Here is a 25,422-nt window from a genome sequence, read left to right on the forward strand (position 1 = left end):
AAACATAGGCTTACATAGGGAAGACATGAGAAAATATCGGGAGCAAAGAGACTCTTATAGCTTAAGCAAATTTAAGACTGGCAAGTGTAAGAAGATGGGGGGAACCTATTAGGGATGGTCTCATGGTCCTGATGAAGACTTAATTTTTGGACCCGCAGCTTTATATTTCTTGCAGAGGCTGCGCTGCCAAAGCACTTCGTAACCTGAGGGCCTGCCTGGCCTTCTTTCTCCTTAGAGGGAGACAGTTGAAGCAGAAACCCATATACATAAACATACATGTAGCTCCAGCGTGACCTTGTTTACAGAGAGAGGGGTCATAAAGTCCCACTTCCTTGAATACGCAAGGACTTCATGTCCTTCCTTCTGAAATACCCAGGCCAGCCAGCCCCTGAGATCTTGCCCCACACAGTCCCACCTTTCCTCCTACCCCCAGGCGCCACTCCTGGCTCTGACAACCCAGGCACAACAAAGCCAGCATTTCAGGCCTCTACCTCCCACTGTGGTCCTGTCCTTGCAGGCCTGTCCCCATGCCCCAGCCTTGTGTTGCTGTCTGGTTGAGCTTGGCCAGGGCTCCTGCAAAGCCTAGGAGATGCTACCCACCAGAAGGAAAGAGGAATCCCTCCAGCAGTTATAATATATTTGCAACAGATCTTCCTTTACGCCTCCAGTATTAAGGAATAATCTAGGTTTTTAACTCTTGTTAAGAGACCACAGTGTCTGTGACTGCAAAACTCAATAGTATTTTCTTTCCTATAAATTTTCTGATCCTTCTGGACCCTGAAGCTTCAAAGACTCACACATATTGCTGAGTTTTGGTCTTAACAGCAGTGAATTGTCCCTTTGACTTGACATACACCTGATTGTATGGCTTGTAGTTTACTTGGTGATCATCCCCCCAGTCTCTTGGTGGCATCCTTTGTAGTGTGTCGAGGACATAAATCATTGCAGGCTTCAGGCTTGGGATAGAAACTAGCTCTTTGAAAATGTGTTGAAAATACTCAGCTAGGAATACTGGTGACAAATGGAGTAGCACAAGAGTATTAGCAGGTCAGGGTCCAACATACCCACCTCAGGTGGTACCCGTCCTTCTCCCCAGGACTGACAGAGACTGTGATCTTTAAAGTAAGCTTGAGTCCCATAAGTTCATCAATTTTAAGCCATGGGGACAACTATGACTGTCTCCTCTGTCTTTCGTTTAGTACAGACCAAAGCACCTCCCTCAACAACTTTTGCACCAAGCTCAGAAGTTCTGATTGAGCCACGGAGAAAGATATCCAAATATTGACATAAACTAAGAGGAATGGGGAACATCCCATATTAAACTGTTCTCATATCAGCTACATACCTTCATTTGCCTTCTATCTTTATAGCAAAACACACCTCCAACAAGCTTACAACTTCTTCATTTTGCTTCTTTGCTCTTTGCCAGATGAAATGGCCCTTTCCCCTTAGAAACGTTCATCTAATTTATTTGCAGAGTGAGCAAGCCTCCTCTTAGGCACCTCCTGGGGGGGAAAAAAAAACAAAAAAAAAACAACTCCACCCTCATATAGGCTTTTCTAAATACTTCTGATAATAGCTTGGTTTTCCAAACTATCAACAGATATTCTTTACTTCCCTCTACTCTTAGCTAGATTACTATTTTGTTGCTAAAATCTTCTTTCTTTTGCAGTTTCCTACTATTTGAGTTTACTGTGAGAAACCCCAGGGAGCTGAAAAGAGCCTTTTGAAGGAGACAGCAACCATTTAGGTTGTATGTGATGGTTTTGATAGATGAGCCTGGCATACCAGGTACATACCAGGTGCCTATCTTGATCAATGATCTTCAGCTGAGGCTCTGATGCACAGCCCCATCTGCACTGGTCATAGTTGTGCTCCTGCCTGGCCACTGACCACAGTGATCCAGACCCTGACTCATGGGCTAATGACTTGGCTTAGCTGGGACCTGCCTGGCCACTGTGGGCTTGCCTGGAGATCTGGACTCTGGGCTGCCCCTAGTTATGGCCCTGCTATCCCTGCTTGGGGCTGCAAGACCGTGCCCTTCGTCCATCAGCCAGGCCCTGCCCACCTGCTCCCTGTTACAGTTGAAAGAAAAATCTGTAGAGCAGAAAGTGTTTGGCTTTGAGTGGATCAACTGTTGAGAGGCAGAGAGACATTGTAAGTGCATTGTGGGCACAATGCTGAGACACTGCCACTGCTTAAAAAAAAAAAAAAGAAAAAAAAAAAAAGGTGAGAAAACATAAAAAGCAATTAACTTTTTGAATAGACATTCTGATTCCTAATTTTTCAAAATGAAATAATGTTTTTACTGCTTTGTTTGTACTAATCCCAATCCTCCATGCAGAATGGCACATGTGCTCTGCTATTCACTGTCTGAAGAGAGAACAAAAAATTAAGTTCAGTGCTGCTGGTCATAAACAATGAGGATTTGAACACAAAAGCAGAGATTTTCACTGGCATATTTTAACTCTATAGAGAAATGTATTTTAGAGGGTGATAGGATACAGAAATCTGAACTAAAAATCCCTTTTGGAAAACATCTGCAGTCCAAAGTGGAAGAGAAAAAAGGTGGCAATGAATCCATTAAAGAAATAGGTGACATTTTTCTTTTGGGTTGGTTACAGCTCATCTTGTGTGTTACAGAAGTTTTGGCAGATCTGTTCAAAAGAGCAGAGGCACCCCAACAACCAGGAGAAGAAAGAAAAAACAATTATGAGAGGAATGTGCTGTACAGAAAGAAACAGAAGAAAAGCCGGAGGCACCATCACTTTTATGATGAGCAGCTGTAGGATCACCTGCCTAGGCAACAGCAGTATGAAGCTCACCTCCTTGAGATGCAGCCGATATAGCAGGGGAAGACTGTGATGAGGCCCAGCAACCCAGTAGGTAGCAAACAGCCTTGCAGATGGTCTTCTCTGTTCTTTTAACCATTGGAAGTATCCTGAGCAGCTGTGAGTTCACTTACCAACCATTACCAACAGAGGTAGAAATCTTCCATGGGTATCAAAACCTGAAATTAAGGAGCTGGTCCACTATGAGATGTAAGAAAGGGAAGTACAGGGCAATTGAATTACATAGAGAGGATTCCCTGTGAGACAGGGGCTGATCTACATTAGACCCCAGGTTTCTTGTCATGCTGTGCTGCTGGAATTGGGGCTGCTTTGGTCCTGGTGGCCCTGCTACCACACCTCCTCAGTGGGAAGGGCCCTGCAGCATGTGCCCCAGAAAACAGCTTGGCTCTGTATCTGATGAACTAACTCTCACAAACGCTATAGCAAAAAAGCTGTGCTCTAAGATGCCTAGGATACATTTCTGGGGGTCTTTGCAAGGTCAGAGATAACTGAGATTTTTGGTTAAAATTTGGCAAAAAGTCCCCTGATTTGAAGGAATTAAACTCTGTATGAGAGAGACCCCTTCCAGAAAAGTAGGAAAAGGAACAGCAAGAGGAAATGGGAACAGGAGGAGGTAGGGAATAACCTCAATTAGTAGGAGCAGTGTTCTGTGAGCTCTGACTGCACAGGTGGAAGGCAGCAGAGTCCTCAGCTAACAAAATTCAAATCAGCCAACTGCCAGCTCCCAAAGCAGCTGCAGATGAAATCTGCCTTTTGTCACTTTGCCCAAAATCTTCCTCCAGGCACAGACAACTTGGCTCTTCATGAATCCAAACTACGCTGAATGGATAGCAGCACTTCCAGCGCTCCAACCTCCAGAATATGGATTAGAGAGCTAACTTGACGTTGATGGCCAATAAATATTACATGTGAAACTGAGCATAAAGCAAGTAGCTGGAGTCAGGTTGGTGCTCCTGAGCACAAGGATTCTCACTACATGTTGTGGAAAATCTGCATGTTTGTGTGAGCCTGTCCTGCCACTTCCTCTGACAGCTCTGTGCTAATGGAAGGTAACTGTCCAGAGCAGGCTGCTTTTTGGCTCCCTCCCATACTCTGCTTTGGTGCTTTATTGCCCACCACACAACCCACTCATTTCCTGGCCTCTAAGCCCAGTTTAGCTCTGATTTCCAGCTATCGGTGTTTTTGCACTGATGGGCATTTGCTCTGGGCTTTTTGCCTTTCCCAGGCCCCCAGCCCATCAACACCAGGTAATTCCTCTTCACTGGTCACACATCCCACGTTTAGCTGTAAACTCCTCTCTGAGACCAGGAGAGAAGCATGTCCTCCCTCCTCCCCTAGCCTCTTTGCTGACATGACTAACTCCACATGGTGCTTCTCACGCTGGAAATCTGCTCTCCATGAGGTCTGAAATTATCCCTCAAATAACCAGAGGAGAGAAAGACTATACAGGCTCATTTTGACTTGCATAAACCAAAACAGCAGCCTGCTGATTTTTAAAATAGAGCTATCAGTTTTCCACACAGCCATCCCGCCTGATTTAATGAGCCATTCCCTTCAAATACCTCACATTAACATGTTTATGTATTTGTTTGCCTAGCTGGGCTCCCTAATAAGCATGCCTTCAGTTCAGGTGCTCTCAGCAGACTGTGCTCTGCCAGGCTGCAGGAAGCCCTCCATTCTTTGCAGCTGCATTGAGCAGGACTGTGGATGAATTGGAGGTTTTCCTACAGAACCCATTAACACCTTGTTCTTGTTCTTAGCGGTTTTGTTTTGCCGTCTGAGCTGAAGATCCTAGCAGGATTACTCAGGTGCCAAGGCTAGGCTAAGATGTTATGCTAAACTAGGATGTGGCTAGGAAGGCTGATGTCAGAGATGTGCAGGGCCCTGACAGGCTTGGGAGTTATCCTTAGAAGAGTGACAGACAGTGAGCTGATTGTGCACAGTTTTGCACTGTTTTCATTTGTCACAAGGGCCGCTGACAAGCCAACGCCATCCTTGCAAGAAAAGGAATGCCTGATTTGGTCTCTTGACTCTTTGATGAAGCCTTTTTCTGCTGTCAGGCTCAGTTCTGTGACTGTTGCCAGATCTGCACACAGAGTCTTCTCCTTTTTTGCCCTTGCTGGCTAAACTTGATATTCAATTGAATTAACAGCTGGAAATGCATAGGCAGGGAAAATCTGCCTATCTCCTGTACCTATGTTGTTGAAAGCCTCCTGTGTAATTGGATTAGCACTTAAATGTTGTGTGACAAAGATTTATGTCCCAGGTTTTGTAAATGTTCTCAAGGAGAAAAAAAAATCACTTGTCAAACTTCTTTCTGTATCATTTGGGGACAATCATAGTATCACCAGATTAATTACAGTGTTTCTACAATGCTCTCCTCTGATTCTACTATTAAAACACAGCAGAAATCAGAGTTTGTTTTGACCTTTATTCACAGCCTCCTGTTAAAGTGACTTTCACAACAGAACCCAATTTGTCACATTTTATTTGTACTTTAATTTTATTATTAACAGATTAATGAAGCTGGTAATAGGTTTCCTGATGTTCCCTTTGGAAACGTGAACTGTGTCCCTTCCTTACATCAATCTGCTGTCAGCAGATGAAGTACCTTCACAGAACGCTATTAACTGCTACCAGAAGCAATTAGTCAAAATACAAAGTCAGCTTCAAACGGAGAGACTCCGAATTCCCTCAGTGTATTAGGAAAAGTGCATTAGGAGGATTTAGTCTTGCCAGAAGACACAAGCAGTAGGTCCTGCAGTAGGCATCTGGGTTAATGACACATAGAAATGCAAATGTATCAGACATTAATTTGCTTGAAGGAGCAATGCCAGCTTAAAAAAAATAAATAAATCATGATCCCATGTCATTAACAGCAACCCCCATTGTGCCAGAAATAGCCACATTCTGTTCTCAGATATTGTCCCTGCTACAACCTTAAAAATTAATGTGTGGAATCCTGGCCATCCCGCAGGCAGAAGGAGACTGCTCCTGACCACCATGAGACCAGGTTTTATCTTGGTTTGGCCAGAAAATGAGTTATTTTAAAAGTATTCTCCCTCATCTTCCAAATCACCAAAGTCCAACCCCATCCCAGCTGGCTCCCTTTTTTGTTGGTACCAGAAAGTCACAAGATATTCAACAGGGACATGGGCAAAGTTGGCTCTAGCTTGATTTTTCCATGTTTGGCACCATCATCTTGCAGACAGCTTTATTATCTCACTCCAGTGTGAGGCTGTCAATTGTCATTGTTGCACAAACATTAAACACAAAATTAACTCAGTAAGTGTGCATCCTAATAGGGTGAAGTTGGAGCTGGAACTGCTTTAAGGAATTGGATAGCACCCATTAAAAAGCTAGCAGCCCTCATAGTGTTCACCACTGTCCTGGATGAAATGACAGGGAAGAATTTGGGTGTGATATACTATGTCCACAATGAAGGTTCAAGCATATGCTCTGGCATGCCTAACTGGCACCTACAAACCACCTTCCAGATTGAATAACCCCACTTTTTCTCTCCAGTTGTGGAAAATTATGTTTTTAGTCATTTTCAGTGCATTGCTAATTACAATTGATTACCGGAGCAAAAGACTGACACAATCCACTTGAAGATGTAAGAGCAGCACATTTTATCACCCTTTTATATGAACTTAATGACAGAAAAATGACAGCTCTTTGGTCCTTCATTACAGCTATTTCCACTAACAGGAAGAACAACTTCTTAGAAAAACAGTACATTGTCCAAATGCTCCCACAAAACCAGTCTCTCTCACTATCCAAACACATTGTCTGCCATCTTAAATCAAGCACAACTCTTATTCTTAAACAAAAGGATTAAAAGGCACCCATTAAAAGGGGAGGTCAAAATTCAATTAAAAAAAAAAAAAAAAAAGAGGTTCAAAATTGTAAAAGAATAATTATTTGTGCAATCCTTTAGGTAAAACACACTGCTGAAATAAAGACTTTAATTGACTTGTCAGCTCAAAATTGTGTTCAAAGATTATGAAGGTAGAAGAGACTATTAAAATAATCTAGTTTGACCTCACAACCTTAAGTTTTGGTATTTCACTGGTACAGATTTATTTTCAGTTGTTTGCATAGGTTAAAAAAAAATGAATAAAACCATCAAGAACACAACAGACTGCATAAACTTGAAACAAAGAGACCACATGCTTTCACGTTCCTTTAATTTGTGTGTTTGTTGGCAAGGCTCAATACTTAAATGCTTAGTAGTACCAAGTCCTCTGCTGATGCTGGTAGCACTGCTCTGCTGAAGCTTGCAGATGTCATTCTCCATCAGGTGGGGATCTAGCCTAAAGAGTTTCCAAATGTGAGGAAGAACTAAGTACAAAACTGCAAATACTTAGAAAAGGTAATTTATAGAAAACTCTGGGTAAACTAAACAACTTCTGAAGTGTCTCTTTTTTTTTCCTTTCTACTGTTTCTTGTATAACAAGGGCTTAGTGTTGTGTTGACCATGCCAGTTTTCAGGGGCACACGAGAGAAAAACTGGGATGCATTTCTTTGTGTGTATCTTTGCTAATCTGTTTGCGCTGTCTCATGTCTTCATACCTAATACATCCTGGGTCTTTGATCTGAGGTGGAGGACATATCCAGGTGGAACGATGATTCACAGGAGAACAGGGTATCCACAGGGGAGCCACTTACCTAGTCCAACAGAACTAATCAGCATTAGGTGTGTGAGCTCTTGCTCTGAAACACTGTAAATAAGAGAGAGTCATAGATGATTATAGATAAGGGAATAAACAAAGAAACACAACTGAAACCTCCAAGCCTCAAAAATGGCTTCTTAACTGCCCACTTGACCTATTGGATGAGCAAAACTCTCTGGTGTCCAGACTAAAACGTTGATTTCTGTTTTGCAAAGAGCCACTCTTTCAACATTTGCTTCTGCTCTGGCTCCTGGATTGTTTTTGCAAATCAGAGACACACCTAACGCTGCACAATGGGGCTGAAACACAGGATGCTGCCTTCCTGTGCCTGGGCGCAGTGCAGTGCTCCCCCGGCTTGCTGTCTTGCAGCCTGGATGCACTCTCCTTTCTTGTACCACAGCTACATTTCTGCCAGCAAGTGCCTGCAGCTGGGTGATGGAAAAGAGGTGTAGCTCAGTCGGTGCCCACTTACTGCAGGCACCACCTCCCTTACTACGCAGACCCTGGCTGACAAGGAGAACTTGCACAGCACTAACGTGCTTCAGCCTCCCATGAGAAGTTGGAGGCTGCATACTTCCAGATGTTGGGACCAGATTTTCAGAAGTCTTTTAGAACTGTTCTGAAAAAGGCTGCCACTGCACCTGCATGATGCCTGGTACTTCCTGACAAGGGGAAAATCACAGCTGGTGCATGGTGGCCCTGTGTTCCTGGGAGTTGGTGGATGTACACGGCAATGCTACTCCCTTGCTTGCTGGTCCCTGCCTTGCACATGCTTCCTTTTATTAGACAGCTGCTATCTACAGGATACAACTGGCACCTCTGCTACATAACATTTTATTTCTTAGAAGGAGAAATCCAGTTGTAAGGTATTTGGGGACCAACAAATGCCCTGCAGCTGGTTCTAAAGCACAAGAGGGATGTTTTAACCATCTAACTTAACAAAAAGAGGGTATGCTAGAGGTTTTGAATTTACAAACAGCTTTCAGCTGGCCTATTGCCAGCATAAATGCTTCATGCATGGTAACGGATTTCCAATAACCTACCGAGCACAGCCACAAAACCAAACTGGTCTTAATATTTGACCTTATTGGGGAAAACAAACCTACTACTAAAGAAAACCAAGCATGCCTGGCCAGCTGACTGATCTTAGGACAAGCTTTCTTTCCACGATTGAAACTTAGGAATGTAAAGCCTCATCATCTTTCAGCTAGTATGGTTTCCTTAGGTCTAACATGGAATATCTGCAAATAACCACCCACCTCCTAACATGTTGAGTAGTCTGGTCTGTGTAGAGAGGAGAAGTGGAGGAGCAAAGAAAACACCAGTAACATCTTTGCCATTTTTTTTTTTTTTTTTGATTCAGCACTTTTGAAGCAAAACATGAACATCAAATCAAATAATTACATGCTGTTACATCCTTGTTGCTGTTTGCTCATCCACCCACTGACATTCCACTTAAAGTTATCTAATAATCAGTCTTAAGTATTTTAAAGTAGCCTGTTTTTATCCTTAGCCAACAACAGAGTTAGCAATCCAATGTTATGTTAGCAATCCAAACCTTTGACAGTGGTCTCACATTCAACATAAAACCCATAAATGTTTTTTTCTATGTGATCCAAGTCTCTGGTATTTTTTAAATATAATTGAAAATGGCCATCCATACATATGGTGACCCCATCTAGGCAAAGGAAAATTCCTTAAGACATGACAATTTCAGCCACGTTTTTTAAAGACATTTATAATTTAATATTCACAACTAGAGACTAACCACAACAGTCTACAATGGATGACACCTAGTGTTCATCTTATAAAGCCTTTAAGTATAAAGCCTGAAAGCAATGTAAGGATTCCCTGCTACTGGTCTCAGAAGATCTTTCAAAAGCAACAGAAGCAGGGGCCTGTTGGATAAATTAGCTGAAGGCTATCTTGAGCAAGTACTCCTACTTGTAGATTATTTGATTTCCCTGGCTTATGGCAAGTCACTCATGCTAAAACAGATCTTTTTTTTCTTCTGTTTTGATGAAACCATCCCCATACTAAACGTGTTTGACAGGCAATTTACAGGTTTAAACAGAAGTGTTTATAAAACCTTGGTGAAGATTATCTTGTAAAAATGAGGGCTTCTGGAAAAAGAAGTATAATTAAATTCATTTTATGTTCAGTTTAAGATACATGTCAGTAAAGTCAAGGCAAGATAAATCTGTTTATTAAGAACCGATATAGAACATGTTTAGTTGAGTGTAAGACACAGTATATGTTTGTTTTTGGGGTTGGCCAGGTGGTGCTCAGCCAAAGTATGCAATCAGAGATGAAATGCATGTGATGTGCCTTTGAATTCGTGTGGGTTCAAAGTGCTGCTCACAGACTTTCTGATGGGGGACTGGCTGATACAGGCCAAATGTGTGCTGCTCTGGCCTCAGGGCATAATTCACATCAACCCAAAAGCTACAGCAAGTTCTTTGAGAATGTGAAAAGTGCAGAAGTGTAAACTAGAACAGAAATTGACACAGCCACAGAAACCCCGCACCTAGCAAGTTTATCTTATTTGAACTACAGCCCAGAGGCTGGGATTTATATCTGGGAATGTAATGCTATATAAACCAAGAGATCTAAGGCCAGTTACAACAAAAGTGGTTGCCTCTGTTTTAGGTCTTGTCCTAAGAAGCAACAGGTAGGCCATGCTGTAGCTTATTAAGCCCAAATGCAGAACGTGGACACATTTAATAAGGTACCTATTCCAAAATCAATGCTGTCACATGGACAGCAAAGGAACAAGTCGCCTTCAAAATCAGATAACCGCCTTACCAACAAACATCATATCCTGCAATGAGAAATCAATTGCAGTCCAAGCTGAAAGAGTAGAGGTACACTCTACTGCCTCATTCTTTTTCTAGGGAGGGCTCTCACAGAAGCTTACCATGCCATGTCCTTAATGTAGCTGTACTTGTGCCCAGACTTTAGTTAGCACCTGCTTACAGCCCCTTGATGAGAACAAGTTGTGTGATGACGCCAGACTGTTCCTGGGTGCACTGAGAAGTGACACTTGCCCTGGCCTTTTCATGTTTGAACAGCTGTGCTTTGTTTGCCAGAGAGTGTCCGACAGTTGTTAAAAATTGATCCCTGAGTAAAACGCCCCTGTGCTATTTACTCCAGTTCAGCTGTGATAATTCACACCATCTGAAGAGCAGCCTAATCCTGCACTGGCAAATCTCTGAGCTATTTGCTACTGACTCAAGCAGAAGAATCCCTGCAGCAAGGGGAGTGTAAGTTTCCTACCACTAATGACTCTAAACAAGAAAACAACGATGCAGTACAAATGGAAAAAAAAAAAAAAGAATTAATTTGGATTGAAAATATACTTGCTAACACAATGTTCTACGTTTGTGTCAATGCAGTTGACACACAAATCCTCTGTGTGCTGATGTACAGTATAGATGTTGGTTACACACATTATTAAAAGGAGGCAGAAAGGCACTGATGGATGAGAGGTAGGGAGTGTGGCCTTCTCTCCAGTCTGGTCATACTCCTAGATTATTTTTTTTCCTGTTGCCCAATGCTGTAGAGGCATGACAATGAATGCTCATTTTAAAACATATTTGAAGGAAGGGAAACAGTACAATATTCAGGAGGATAAACACCTATCTTCTAGAAAAGTATGATGTCCTCCCACTCCATTTGAAAAAGGAGATATGTACAGCTACCCACTCATCTTCATTGTTAGCAGAGATCCTGCTACAAATAAATTCTTTTATTATTGTTGACTTACCAAACGATACACGTCATAACTTTCCTCATTATGACATAATCTGTTGTCTTGTCATTCCTATTCTTCAAGGTATTGCTTCCATCTGTTGACCTGATGTCTTCAAAACACCTACAAAGAAAAGAGAAACATGTAGATAGTCTGATTCACCAGGTTGAATTTGTCTGCCTCTATGTGCTAGTACAGTATTTCCTGAAATTAAAACTTAGAAAATGAGCACACAAAATTGCTAGTCAAATAAATATTTAAAATGTGTACACAGCAAATCTCCAGAGTTTCTAAATGGTTAGTAAAATCAGGACTTCAGGGCATGTGGAACAGCACTTTCTTTCTCACTGCTTCCTTATAAAATTCAGAGAAATACTAACTCTTGTGATAGCATTAAAATTTTTGGATAGTTTCACATTGCTGTAAACCTTTTTTTGGTCATGCTGTAGACAAACAGGCTCAAATTAATCAGCATAGTTTTAGTTTACAGGTATGCGTCCATTTTAAAGAAGCTAAAACTAATGCAAATTGCTAGAGTTCTGTAACAGTAAGCCTTCACTTAGTTCCACTAGCACAAGTCAGTTGCAGGCTCTCAAAGCATATGTAATTCAGCAATGGGTTTGTTTAACTTTGGCTGGTTGAGGTAATTTCACACATTTAGTATAAATGATAACGATGCAAGACATCTTGACATCACTACACACATATAAAAATAACATAAAAAAGCACAGTGACATTTTACAGTGGTAGCACACAAGACACTCACAACTTTGAAGTCCAATGCTGTGTGGCGCTGAGTACTCTTAACTCTCACTAACTTCAAAGTGCGTTGGGAGCGCATTGTAGTTCAGGTGCTCAGGCCTCATTGAGGCTCCACACAATCAGGAATTATATGAACATTCATGTCTGAAACAAGAGTAATTTCTCCTTTCTAGTACGTGCATTTCTAATTGCTGGACTAGTACAATTCGATGATAATAACAGTAATATAAATGATTTTCTGGTCCTGAAGTGCTCTTTCTGAAAGTTAATAAACTCACTCAACATCGCCTACAGTTTACAACACACTGTAATGGAATAATGTAATGGGTACAACGTGAGTATAGTACAAAAGCCGAAGTAAGGTAGGATCTTGAATATTGCTGTTCTTGCATACAAGTGATATGAGGTATGAATTACCTCTTTGAGCTGGATATGGGAGTTAATCTGTGAACAACACAGCCTAGCTCACATTCAGCTTCATTCCTGATGTTTTCAAGCTTTGCTTCCCACCCTTTTCCTCCAGCTGTTTTATGTGTGCTCATCCTTGTTATTTTCAAAGGTGATGCTGCTTTTAATTTGCATCTTCGAGTTTTCTACTGGAACTTGTTTGTTAAATTGATTTTATAAACTTTTGCAAGAATGCAACGTTAGGGCATAGCAGAAAAAACAACTGGATTTGAAAATTACAGCATGAATCCCAGGTCAATATGAAACTTCCATGGATGTGTGGCCCTACAGCGTGTCAGACTTCTTTCTTGAAGCAGCTGAACACATTAAAAATTTCATGGTAACTTCAAATTGCATTCCAGCTGCATTATTCTGGGATCCATCCATGCCTTGGATGCCCATAATAATGAGTTTGTTGATATAACGGCATGTTAATTGTATGCGTAAAAACTCTATTTCTTTCTTTCTTTCTTTTTTTTTTTTTTTTTTCCCTGAATGAGTAAGACAAAGCCATATTTAGGGAGCAATTAACTTTGTCTAGCTGTAAATGAAGACTACCTGAAATGAAGTCTTATCAGAAGCTGATAGTAATTTGTAATGCAAAATCCTTACTACAGCAAGTGGCATTTTAACTAACATCTTGGCAAGTTTTGCAATTAAGAACACACAAAATTATTATTTTCTTGCTTAACAATATTTTAATTTTGATAAAAAATGGCTTTATAGTTCAAGATTACAAATGAAAAATATTTCATCTTGACCCTCTTGCTATTTTCCCTCAGGGAAGTTTTAAAATTTTCAGTTATGAAGAAGAAAAAATGGGGCAGATGGATGCTCACTGTACAAAAAGTTGAAGGATTCCCTCCCCACTTTATCATCACCGATGTTTTGAAATGGAAGGTTCTCCTCCAAGTGCCTGAAGAACATACTCTTTCTCTTATGGCAGATGAAAATGTGGATATATATACCATCAGCAAATCCTTTCAAGCTGCAAACAATTGGAACGATACTACAATGAATGAATCGAGTGCCTCTCCACCTACTAGGCTGCATCAAGAAGGTACAACGTAAGCAATGGTAAAGTCAGTAAACAAAATTTTACTGTAATATTTCATAACACAGATACTGTATTTCTCTTTGAAGTGTAAAGCTACCGTCTTACACAAGAAAGATGGACAGACCCTTTTCCAAGACTAATATGGATACAATAAATATGGAGTTTTACATACTAGATCTGTACACAGAAACTTTGTCCCACAGCCATAAAAATTTACATTTAACAGTGCAACATATAATTTAATCCTTTATTTATCTGACATAAGATGTTTACTTACTAAACACAAGCAACTACCTGGTTTTAATATACATATTTTATATATATATATTTTATATATATATATTCAACAATCTGTACAAGTTTCTAAACATAAAACTCCAAAAAGGCACAATTGTCTATACAACATGTACAAAAATGGCTGGAGCTGACAAGAAACAACAATTATTGGTCAAGAGTTCATGATTGCACAAATATTAGTAATGAGTTTGTGTCAGAAAAATGTGCTTTAAGGAAAGGAAGGTTTGCAAAGAAACCTGTAAGTGTTATAAAAAAAAAAAAAAAGAAACACAATGGAAAACAAAAACTAGGTTGCTATTACAAGTCTATCCTCATCGTCACTGCTGCCATCACTAAACTGCACCGTATTTTGCCTCCGGGGCAATGCTGTTGGCCTGTGTACCTGTCTATCCGGAGAGACAGTTTGATGGACCGGGGACTTGCTCAAAACGTCAGAATTCACCTTTAAGCAGGGCTCTGCCGGAGAAGCCCTTTTGACTTGTACCGAAGAGATGTTGCACTTTGGCTTGACATGGTTTGAGAGGTCAGTCTTTTCAGCATCTGCTTTCCCCGGTCTGTTGAGTCTTTCATAGTCACTCGCAGAGGCAGGCTCTGCAAGGCTCTTCCCGCTGTACCGCTGGCCACTGGGGACCACCTGAGGAGAAGCAGCCCTGGCCACCTTGCTGATGGTGGGGAAGCTGGCAGGAACAGGCTCTTGTGGAACGTCATTGGCTTTGCTGCCTGTGGCTGGTGTTTCAGAGGCTCCCTGCCCATCTGTGCTGACCGGACTGACGGAGGGGATGAGGGCGGGCAAGGCGATGTTCAGTATCTGCAAGCCAGGGATGTGTGCCTGAGGGCTGGGGTTGCCCTGCGGGGAAGCGCTGGCAGCCAAAACCTGGAGGCCCACAGCATTCAGAGTAATTCCTGGAGGGTGCATCTGGGGGGCTATGTTCGTATTTGTCAGGCCTAAGACATTCACCGTCTCCATGCTGAGGGGTGGAAGAGGCTGCAGGTTGGGCGTGTTGAGACCCTGGATGCCTGGCACGTTGATCTGTCCGATGGGAATACATGGCACGACGCTGTTCACTTCGGCAACCCCGACAGGATTCGCGGCAGTGCTAGAAGTAGCGCAACCCGCCTCGCCGAGGGCGCCTGTAGTTCTGTGGATTACACCGACAGCGGGAATAGTGAGCTGCACTGGCCCTGCCTGAATTGGCACGAAGGTGGAGTAGGTGGCCAGGCCGGCGGGGACCACTTGAAGACCCCCTACCGGTACCATGCTGTAGGGCGCCTTGGCTTGCTGCTGCGAATGCAGCGGGAGGTGGCTGAAGAGGTGGGTCTGGGGAGTCCTCAACTTGGCAGCACGTGGCGGGCACCTGGGCGGCTTCTCTTCTGGGATTTCAGCATAGGGCGATGCCGCTGTGGTCCGCATGCCCCGGTCTGTGGGTGATGAGGGGGAGCTGGTGGAGGACGTGCTCTGGGAGAGGACAAGAGAGACGCGTTAACAGGATGGCCACTACTACCCTTGCAGTTACATGGAAATGTGAGGTAGCTTGGCATGCTGCCCACCCTCTCGCACTCCCTTTTAGAAAAAAACAACAAGAAACTGGTTCAGAGTAAATGCTGCCCAGCTTGAACAATGAACTAATTTCCTTCCTTTATTTTTTCAACTCCTTCCTCACCCACTAATTGAATTTTCCTCTCACAATTACCCTGGCTCATTTCTCTTGAGCACCAGTACTCAAGAACATTGTTGAATATCCTCTGTACATGTTTCACATTTTTTTTTTTTTTTTAAGAGGGAGAAGGCTTTGGAGAGCTGTTTATTGTGGAAAACACCTCAGGCAAAATGGTTAAATAGATTGGCATTTTTGATGCACCAAGATCCTTTACTGGAGGCACTGCAGCCTCTGAAAGGCAAGGACAGCATTACAGCATGTTTATCCATGTATTATTCTAAACCGGAAAATAGGTGATAAGAAATTACAAGAGAAGGATGACAACTGCAGCATCCATGGAGGCTGATGTGACTGATGAATACTGGAGTGATATTAAGGATCCACATCCCATAGCTGCCCCAGCTTGCCTTGATTCCATGCACAGACCTGGACCAATAATCGTATTATATGCTCCCTTTTCTTCTCATACAGCCTCTGTTACTGACCAAGGCTGGCAACTCCTTTCCTAAAAACACCTAAAACAAGAAGTCTTAAACTGCAATTGCAGTCTTGCAATATCTTTTCATTGTAGGCGTATTCCAATACATAAAGAGTAGTGCAATATTAATTTGGTTTGTATAGTCCTAAATAGTAATTCTGTGGCTTTGACCAAACTCTGAAGAACACTCTAGAGCAGGCACAAAAACAAAATAGTAACAGAAATGCTTTTGAAAACTGCTAGTAGGAAATGTATTGGTTAAAGGAGAACACAATCTATTGACCATGCAGTGTCATACAGTCTAAATGGGAAGACACATGGCAGAAAGAAGTCAAAATCTATCTAAGGATTAAGTACTGTATGACAGCTCACAAGAAATCCTCATTAAGCTGGTACAGGTGTTTCTGAGGGAACACACAGTCTCCCTGAACTTTCTTGACCCCTTGTCTCGATGGCAAGAGGTTGGATCCACAAATACACACAACAGGAGCAGAGTATAGATTAAATATCAGACCCACAGATACCATTTTCATTTGGTCTAGGAAAGGAGATGGTTGACTCATAAGGAATTACTGCCTTGTATATTCATATACATGACTTTTATATATTAATGTGGAGAATCATTACAGCTATATTATAAAAGGCCTTTTAACACTTTCATTTCTGTGAATATTTTCTTAAGCCTTCAGTGGTTCTATCTGACGAGAGAGTAAAATCAGTCAAATAAATGTCTTTTTGGTATCTATTGGCAACAGCTGAAAATACAAAACACAAATATTATGTTCCTACCTTTTGTGGAAGCTGGCTGCAGTGACCAGAGACCAATGCATTTTATTCCCTATCCTACTACAAAATCGCTCCAACTCAAACCTACTACATGGACTCACAGTTCTTACCAGTAGGAACGAACATGTGTCATACAACGAAATGCAGCAATAATTTTTACTTTTTTTCCTTGTCCACAGTTCATTCTCTTATTTTTTAAATAAATTCAGTAGAAGAGATTTTCAAAGAACAAACAAGCTACTGAGTACTTAAACTATAATGAAATTTTTACTTACTGTTTATGCTTTTGAAAATTTCCTGTTGCTTATTTTTCTGTAACTGCATGCATATAATGCTTGTAAATTCATCACAGAGAATGCAGTAATTACTCCTTTATTTTAAACCATTGAATACTCTGCATCACATTTTTCTGAACACTACTCTGGGAAGCCCTACTGCCTTCATGGTCGCAGCAAGAATTCAAAACTTTCAAGAGATATCATTAGGATCAATCAAGTGTATGATTTAAAATGTCCCCATTAAAGTCCATTAAAATATTGTTGAATTGTAAAATCCCTAATACCTGCCAGTTTCCTTTGGTTTCCCTCTGTGCTTTCCAGCACCGGTTGCAAACATTACTGAATACACCTGCAGTCCTGCGCATAGACTGACCTCGTCTTTCCTCATGCTCTGAAGAGCTCTATGTCTAGAATAGGCACGGGCAATCAGTTCTTTTGTTACCAAAACATTCTTTCAGTTTGGGGAAAACTGATGGCATTGGGAACTCAGATCTCGGATCTGTGTTTGTCTCTCCTTTTGCTATTGTGCAAGGGCAATCTCCTAGCTTCCTTGAACATATGATGATCCTTTCTAATTCTACTGCTTAAGCATATTTGGAGGAGAGATAAACAACTGCACATTTTTATTTTTTTTTACAGTGATAAGGCAGAAACCTTTGGGACTAGATTAATTTCCCTTAGGAGTTACCAATAATTCTGTTGTCATATTTCGAAGTGAAATGACTTCTGAATTCTATCACTTTCCACTGAAAACTTCATAACCACAACCATATGTTCATTCCACATATCTGTTATATCCCTTCTCATTAGTAACACAATCTACCAGTTCCAGACTTCAGCTGAAATGACCTTGTTCCAAGTAATCCTTTGTATCAAAATTACAGAATTTTAAAAAACAGTGCTCCCACGACATTGTTGTTTCTACAGCCTGTACTTCAATCACTTTCAACTCTTTTAAAGCATCAGCCAACAACTCTAAGAATACAGGGAAAGGCAAACATTTTGATCTCTGAAAAGTCTCTAAAATGATCTTTAAAATCCTATTCTCTCCCCCCGAATTGGACACTCCTACCTTTGTAAGAACTGCAGTTGATACTAAGGAGTGGCCCATAGCTGCTTCTGGATCAGGGTAATCCACGGACATCTGGTGACCTGGAGATGTAGGAGCGACATCTGCCAGCATAGCACTAGCATTTTGGGGACCTGCTCCTCTCTCCTGGGCTTTATCCTCATGTGCTTCCTGGTGGGAGAACTCTACTGGCGACCTGGAGGTCCTGCTAATTGACTGCACCGTGCTAAGGACAGTCATCTTTGTCAGCAGTGCTTTCGGTAGACCATCCATTGAGTCTGTGTGAACCCCAGCAAAGCAGTCTGGCAGTCTGGTATCTTCATCAGCACTTGTGGCATCCTGCAGGCCGTGTCGAGAGGGGTGATGCTGGGGGCTGGCTGTCACTGAGGGGGTTGTGGATAGGACTGACTCGGCTTGGCTGTCTTCATCATCATCTTCGTTGTCATTTTCATCTTCATCTGCACCATCAGACTCCTCTGCATCAAACCCTGACCGGTCACAGCCAAATCTTTGTTTCTCACCTGCAAAAGTGAGAATTAAAAGTTAAGCTAATGAAGGTTGCAGACAGATTAGGAAAGAGGTAGAAGGGTAAAAGGTAGAAACACCAAAAAAACTCAGGACATGTGCATTTTTCAGTCACTTCCCATTGCATCAAAACAACCAAGAAAATTGTCACTTTGATTTTTCAGTGTACATATTTAATTCTACAGTTACATAATCTTTCATCTTCTGTTTTTGTGTTGTTTTCAACCTTTTGTATTTGGCTGTTTTAAGCTATGTATAGTTGTTTGCTCAAAGTCACCCTTCACTCTTTCGCTTGAGGAGAAGCAAGCAGATTCCTGCTTCATTAGGCTCCTAGTGACGACATACGAAGCTTGTCTGCCAACCTTCACTGTGGGATATTCTCTAGCTGGTTCTGACTCATAAGTGGGTGTCCTTGTACCTAATATGAATCACTGCTGCAAAAATTTTCGAAAGATACAAACAGAAAGACTGGAGGCTGTTAGTCAGGAATCTGTCTCATTAACAGGCAAGAGATCAAAATTAGACCATACCAGATTTCTTCACTTCGCTGTTTTGAAAGGATTATGAGCAAGTCACCAAAGATGTCTTAGGAGGCAAGAAATTTCATGCATTAGTAAGTATACAAACTTACTAATGCATGAAATTTTATTCATAAGAAGAAGCTCTCCTGACTTCATGTCTTAAAGCCAAACTGGATCAAATACTTTCTGCTGTCTATTGGTACATTTTTCTACAAAATATAGCTCTACTGCAGCTTTTAACCTCCTTTTATATCATAACTTGGAAAGAAAGAATCTTCTCTAGTAAAGACACAAAATCTCATCTGCTGTATCTGATTCCAAGCCAGACTGTCTGGGATCACATTTTATAGAAGACAAAATGCTTTGGATGCACTAATATTTCGTATTTGATTAAAGGTCTGTCTGCTAAGCTCCCCCCCAAAAATACCAGCATAAAAATCATTTGGCTCTGCAAAATAAGTGGCAGCTGGTTAGCTAAAATAAGAGGTCCTGTTCTAGGGAAATCTTTGCAGTAGCTTACCATCAGAATGAATGACCCTGAGAAAAATGAGACTTTTACAAGAAGGAGAAGGTATGACAAATATATTAGGCTGCTATGCTACCAAAACCAAAATAAGCATCTTGAGCTCCAGGTAAAATAAATGGGTTTAATTGAGCTACCTCTCAAAAAACTACCTACCACTATAAGCCTTTCAAATGAGCAGTGCAATTAGGAACAAGACTAATAGCTTCTTTGAAAAAACTCCCCTGTAGTGACTTTGCCCCTCTTTGCCTACACAGTAATTTGTATATTAACTAAATATAGAAACTATAGATTTTCTACATTTACTACAGCAGGCATGAAACTGAAATGTTATTAAAAATATGCTAAATACTCTAGGTCATTGGAATGGTGGGAACAAAAATGTTTTTTAGGATTTTATATAGTCTTCATTTAAAATTCTCATCTACAGACAAAGCTGTTAGAGAACAAAGTACATTTTAGTGGAAAAATTAATTCAGAAAAGTCCATTCCCAAAATATCAGAAGTAGGATTGTTAAAGATGTTATTAGCAAAACCACATAGAGTTGTTTAACAGTTTTTCTCTGTATTTCTGTCATTTCTCTTCCTCATACAAACATTTCTTCAACAGTAATTTGCAAAGCAAACAAATCTAAAATGTTAGAACCTCCACATATGTTTGAGTTCTGAATGGAACTCAGTGCCTCTGCAACAGATGTTGAAAATTTCTCCATGTGCTACATCTAAAGGGTAACACATTTCTTGCAACTTCTAAAATAACGCATGGAGCGTTACAAAGTCTTGGGTTTCAGACTGGACTTCCTCTCTATTTTGATCTCACTGTAGGGTACTCTTCTCTTTACTAACATCACATACCTATATTTCCTCTGGGAAATCCTACTGCTTCTTTTCTTTTCTTTCCCTCTCTCTACATGAATCACATTTTCTATGAAGTTGACTTCCATCATGAATGACTATCTCCACTGGCAAAAGAAACAACCTGAAATGATTAGAGTGATGCCACATTTTTAAAGGGAAAATACACGCTCAAACATTCCCTGATTTATAATATAAAACTACCCTTTCAAAATCAACATTTAAAAGCACACCAGGATTTATTACAAAACATTGCTTATGTATATCTTTTTTTGCATGTGCCTTCTAGAAAAAAAAAAAAACATGGAAAGGGAAAAGGGGAACCACGCGTGGTACAGATTCCTTAAAGGAATCCCTCTGTGGGATATCATTTCCCTCTATTGTTTCCCTGCTTACCTCCACCCTTTATGAGTTTGCCAGCTTCTATTTAAGTGTGGTTACCTGAGGCCAGCGCCTGCAATGTGGGTGAGGTGACAGTAATGAATGTGGTTCCCTTACTCTCACACTGTTTTGGAAACATCAGATGAAAAACAAACAAACAAAACAACCAAGAAAACCCAAATCTGTTTTCTTTCTCTGGCAATGCAAAATGGACTGCTCTTCCTTCTATACCCCTGTATGTCTTCTGAAACAAGAGGTGCCCAAACTTTTCTGCAAGCGATCCCTTTAAGCTTCACTGTACAGAGGTGGAATTGTGTGAGGACCTGATTCTGGAGTTTGAGGTGTCAGAGGAACCAGGGAGGTTATGGGTCTACCCAAAGAAGGTATCGAAGCTGTGACTACTCATTACAGTGAAAGACTCTTTCCCAAGCACCATCTTGTTAACCACGGAGTTCTGGCCCAGTTCCATTTTGGTAACTGTGCTCAGCCCACTACAGATCACCTTGCACTTTTAATTGGGAAAAAAAAAATTGTTTGCTTCCTATCTTAAACTATGAACAATTACAACCATATGCTTATGTAGCTGATATATATAGCTAGAAATGACTCAATTTCCAAAGGGAACAGAACTGCTTCTGTGTTCAACTTTGTTTGAGGTTGTAAATCAGTGTGGGATATTTTAGAGCAAAGGATAAGTCATAAATTCAAATTCACTAGCATGTAAGGAAATAGCTTGTGCTGTGAAAATTCCCTGTTAAGAGGAAAGAAAAAAAAAACACAAAGGAAAAAAGTTTCACACTTAATAGGGAAGGCTCTTTTCCTTCAACACATGGCTGATCCAAAGCCTCTTCACGTCACTCTGCATATATCATTCAGCAAGGCATCTGCTATCAGGCAAAGCAAGTCCCCAGTGGGGTTCCCGGAGCACTTTCCTAGCACCTTCCTTCTCTCATTTCCAACCTTTGCTTAGGAAGCTTGCAAACATTACTGAAAATGCATATCCAAAGTCCTACATGAACCCAACCTGTAATTCTCATGTCTGAATGTCTGTAATTTCTCATGTCTGAAAAGCTGTTCTATGTTCTACTTCTCCTTCAAATTTGTAACTCTTATCATCTTAGAAGAAAGACTGTTCAATACAGCCTCAATTTTTGATAAAGACTGCTTATGGAAGAGTAAGGAATGTCTCTCATCCTCTGCCAACCGCTGCAATCTCTTCTTTTAAGCCCTTTACTTTCTGGACTTCGCAGGAAAACTTTGTACTTTCGACTATAGACAAAAATGCTTCAAAAATTAGTAACAGCTGGAAACAAAAGTGTACTAGAAAGGCTAACACAATTTTTGATCGAGGATTTTGCTAGCATTCCAGCTTTAATCATATTTAATACAATTAATATTTTTAATCCTATGTAGTGATGTAAACACAAAAATCATACCCAGATATCTTATTGCTTCATTTATTTTGTCCTTAAATCCTCAGATCGTTAATCAGGTAAGTATTTTGTTTATGGTGTTGTGCTAATTGGCTAAGGCTCTGTTATAATACTTTACCCCAAAGCAAGAAAGAAAAACCCTTCAAGTTCTTCAACACAATAGAATCAGTCGGAGTTATCGGCATCCTAATATGTCCGTTAGCAAACAGCCTGTGTCTGGTAAGTCTATATGCTACTTTTTTCGCAATGCTGTGAATTAGGTACCTGATACAGGGCTTTCTCTATGTACTTTAAAGTTCTTTATTTCAAAGGTTTTCCTGCGTGAACCCTTATTGTACATGATTTTAACAATGGTCATCTAGTTATTATTATATTGCAAAGTACCAGTAGAAATGTTCTTCAGAATCTAAACTTAGGAGTTTGTAATTTTAATTGACATATTATGACCAATTAGTCCATTATATGATCAGTTTTATCACGCCCTGGTCCTACAGGCTTAGTGGTTTCTGCACCAAATCCAATGACAGAGTTTGATGGCTTATAACTTGATCATATTTAGGCAGATTTTCACATGAAGAGCAAAATGTTTGTTTGTGTTCTTTCATTGCCATGAAGCCGTGAAAATATAAGTCCAGATTGCGTAAGTTTTATGAGTTTCTAAGCAAACGGAAACACGTACTTAGACTAAGTATAGGTATCACTATTAGATCTGCTTATACAGATTAAAGACATTTTACTTAGTATCTGTTGTCTACTGCCTATTTCCATCATTGATTCTCTCTGTACTAAATCTATAGGCTCTTAGCACTTGAGTAATTCAAAGCAGTGCTTATCAACTCAAATGGTGTAAGTGTCTTCAGTTACGGATTAATATAAAATCTATATAAAAGCATTTAGTAACAATGTATCTGTTCTCTCTCTCTTCTCCATCAAATTTAAGAAATATATATACAATATGACAATAAAGGCAGAAATATTTTGAGTACAGTATCATATAACCTTAACTTAAAAGTAAGTTCTGTATGTTATTAACACATTCTGTATTTTTCTAAACAAATACAACCTTAGATTTGCCTTTTGCCTATTGAATTACTCTTGCAACGAACTGTTCCACAACCATTCAAACAAATTTTAAAAAGTAAGGGTAAACAAAATACTGCTGGGTGAAACAATGGTAGCATCTATATCCAAATGTGTTGTCTCCTTGTCTTTTCAAGTCCTTTCACAGGCTTTACTTGACTGATTTCAGTCTTGCTTCAGCTATTGTCCACTGCTCATCATCACCACACAGGACTCATAGTGACATCTACTGGGTTAAATTCAGACTAGTAACAGCCAGTGCTCCTCAGAAATGAGAAGGAAAAAAAAAAAAAAGAGCTTTTGATTTTCACTCCTAAGAGTACGGAAAATAAAGTAAAAATAACCTAAAAAAATAAGAGTAATCTCTGTTTCCTTAAAGAGATTATTTATGCCTAAATCTTCCAGGGTAACCTATATATTGTAAATCCACCCTACCATTAGCTAGTCTATTCTCAGGCTGTAGGTGTAAGGCTCCAGCATACTTAATATACATCTAGTTGAAGACTAGGCAGTGATACTAAAAAAAAATAACAATAAAAAATCATGTGAGTTACACAGAAACAGCTTTCCATTCTACTTTCAAAAGGAGGATATTATTGCAAGAATTTTCATTTATTTTTACTTATATGCAGGTGCAGTGAAAACACAGTGAGTCATGATTAAGCTAATGAACAGCCATGGAAACTAATTTAAGATCCAGTATGATAATAATATATAGCTAATTAACTTAGAAACACTGTATCTTTAGAAGGGTTTATTTAATATTGCAGAAAATGAGAGTTTTATACTATGTGTAGATATATATCTATGTAAGACACATGAAACTTAAAATTAGGCCTTCTTATAGGTACATCTGGAATGTTTCTGGATATTGTTTTCTATATACAATTTAAACAAGTTCTCCCCATTTACAGGCTTCATTATTTAATAACTCATCTTCACATTTACTTAGGCACACCCTACCACTCATGCATTAGCTTACATATGAAGTATTATGAGTTTAAAGTTAATAACTATTTTAATTTGAAGACAAATTGCTGTTTTTAAGACTGCATAGCAAAATGTTAACACAGCAAAAGAGGATATCCCCAGTTGCAGTCCATCACACTAAGCAGTTCACCTCATCTGACAATTTAATTCAGATATTAACATTCCTTACATTGTAACCCTGTATTTTGGTGACAAGAACATTCCACAGAGCAGAAGATGAAAGATAAATGGATAAGGGCATAGTTTTAAACACAAAAAGCCAGGCCAGAAAGTATTTACTAATACCCAGATGATGACAAGTCCACATACAAAGAATGCTATGTTAAGAGCTCTGATCACATATATTCTCCAACAGCTAGAGGGCATCTCTTTTTTTTTTTTTTTTCCCTAGATGAGACAGCACAACAAAATTTCAGCTTCTCACATTACTGAAAAAACAGGTGTGTGCATGCCCGTGTTCAGGATTGTACAGTTTTGCACTCCTTACTCAATGTGTGTGTGTTCATTATGTGTACTACCATCAGGGCTAAGCTAACTTCTGATATAAATCTGATACATTCAAATCATGACTATGCTTAAAAAATGCATAAAAGTAGAATTGCCAAATTCCTTAGCAGTAAAAGGTTGGTGGTTTTGTTAAATTTCTTGCTAACTCTCTGAAATGAATTCTCTAATTCAAAGTCTGACAGAAGATATACAGCTTAGTTATTTTAATGAAAGGTGTAGACATTTCTATTGCCATAAGAATAATCAGTATTTGGGTAAGAAACTAGACACAGACATTCTGCAGGTCAGGAAACCAGCCAACCTTGCACAGCCTACAGCAAAGATTTTTTTTTCCCCGAGGTCATAATTATTTCTTATCAGATTTTCTGTACCTTTCTTCACATCATCTCACATTGTTTTCCAACTGAGGAAAGCCACTGGACCTCGCAGACCTCTGGCTTTGGCAGGGAACTCCTTCCCTGAGCCCTGCCCTGCCAGGAGAGGGGATGCCCTGCGG

General features: G+C 40.2%; 1 protein-coding gene across 5 annotated transcripts in view; it reads right to left on the bottom strand.

Moving 5' to 3' along the window:
* Positions 1–14,116: 14,116 nt before the first annotated feature.
* The window catches only part of HIVEP1 (HIVEP zinc finger 1), a 116,612-nt gene continuing 105,306 nt past the window's right edge, over positions 14,117–25,422 (bottom strand). For all 5 annotated transcript variants that reach the window (XM_032181981.1, XM_032181977.1, XM_032181980.1 and 2 more), the window contains exons 8-9: positions 18,115–18,632; positions 14,117–15,298 (exon numbers count right to left, since the gene is read on the bottom strand). In XM_032181981.1, the coding sequence (XP_032037872.1) occupies positions 14,129–15,298; positions 18,115–18,632 (1,688 nt within the window). In that variant the 3' untranslated portion in view covers positions 14,117–14,128. The remainder of the gene's footprint in view (positions 15,299–18,114; positions 18,633–25,422) is intronic.

The sequence above is a fragment of the Aythya fuligula genome, chromosome 2 (assembly GCF_009819795.1).
Source record: "Aythya fuligula isolate bAytFul2 chromosome 2, bAytFul2.pri, whole genome shotgun sequence".
NCBI lineage: Eukaryota > Metazoa > Chordata > Aves > Anseriformes > Anatidae > Aythya > Aythya fuligula.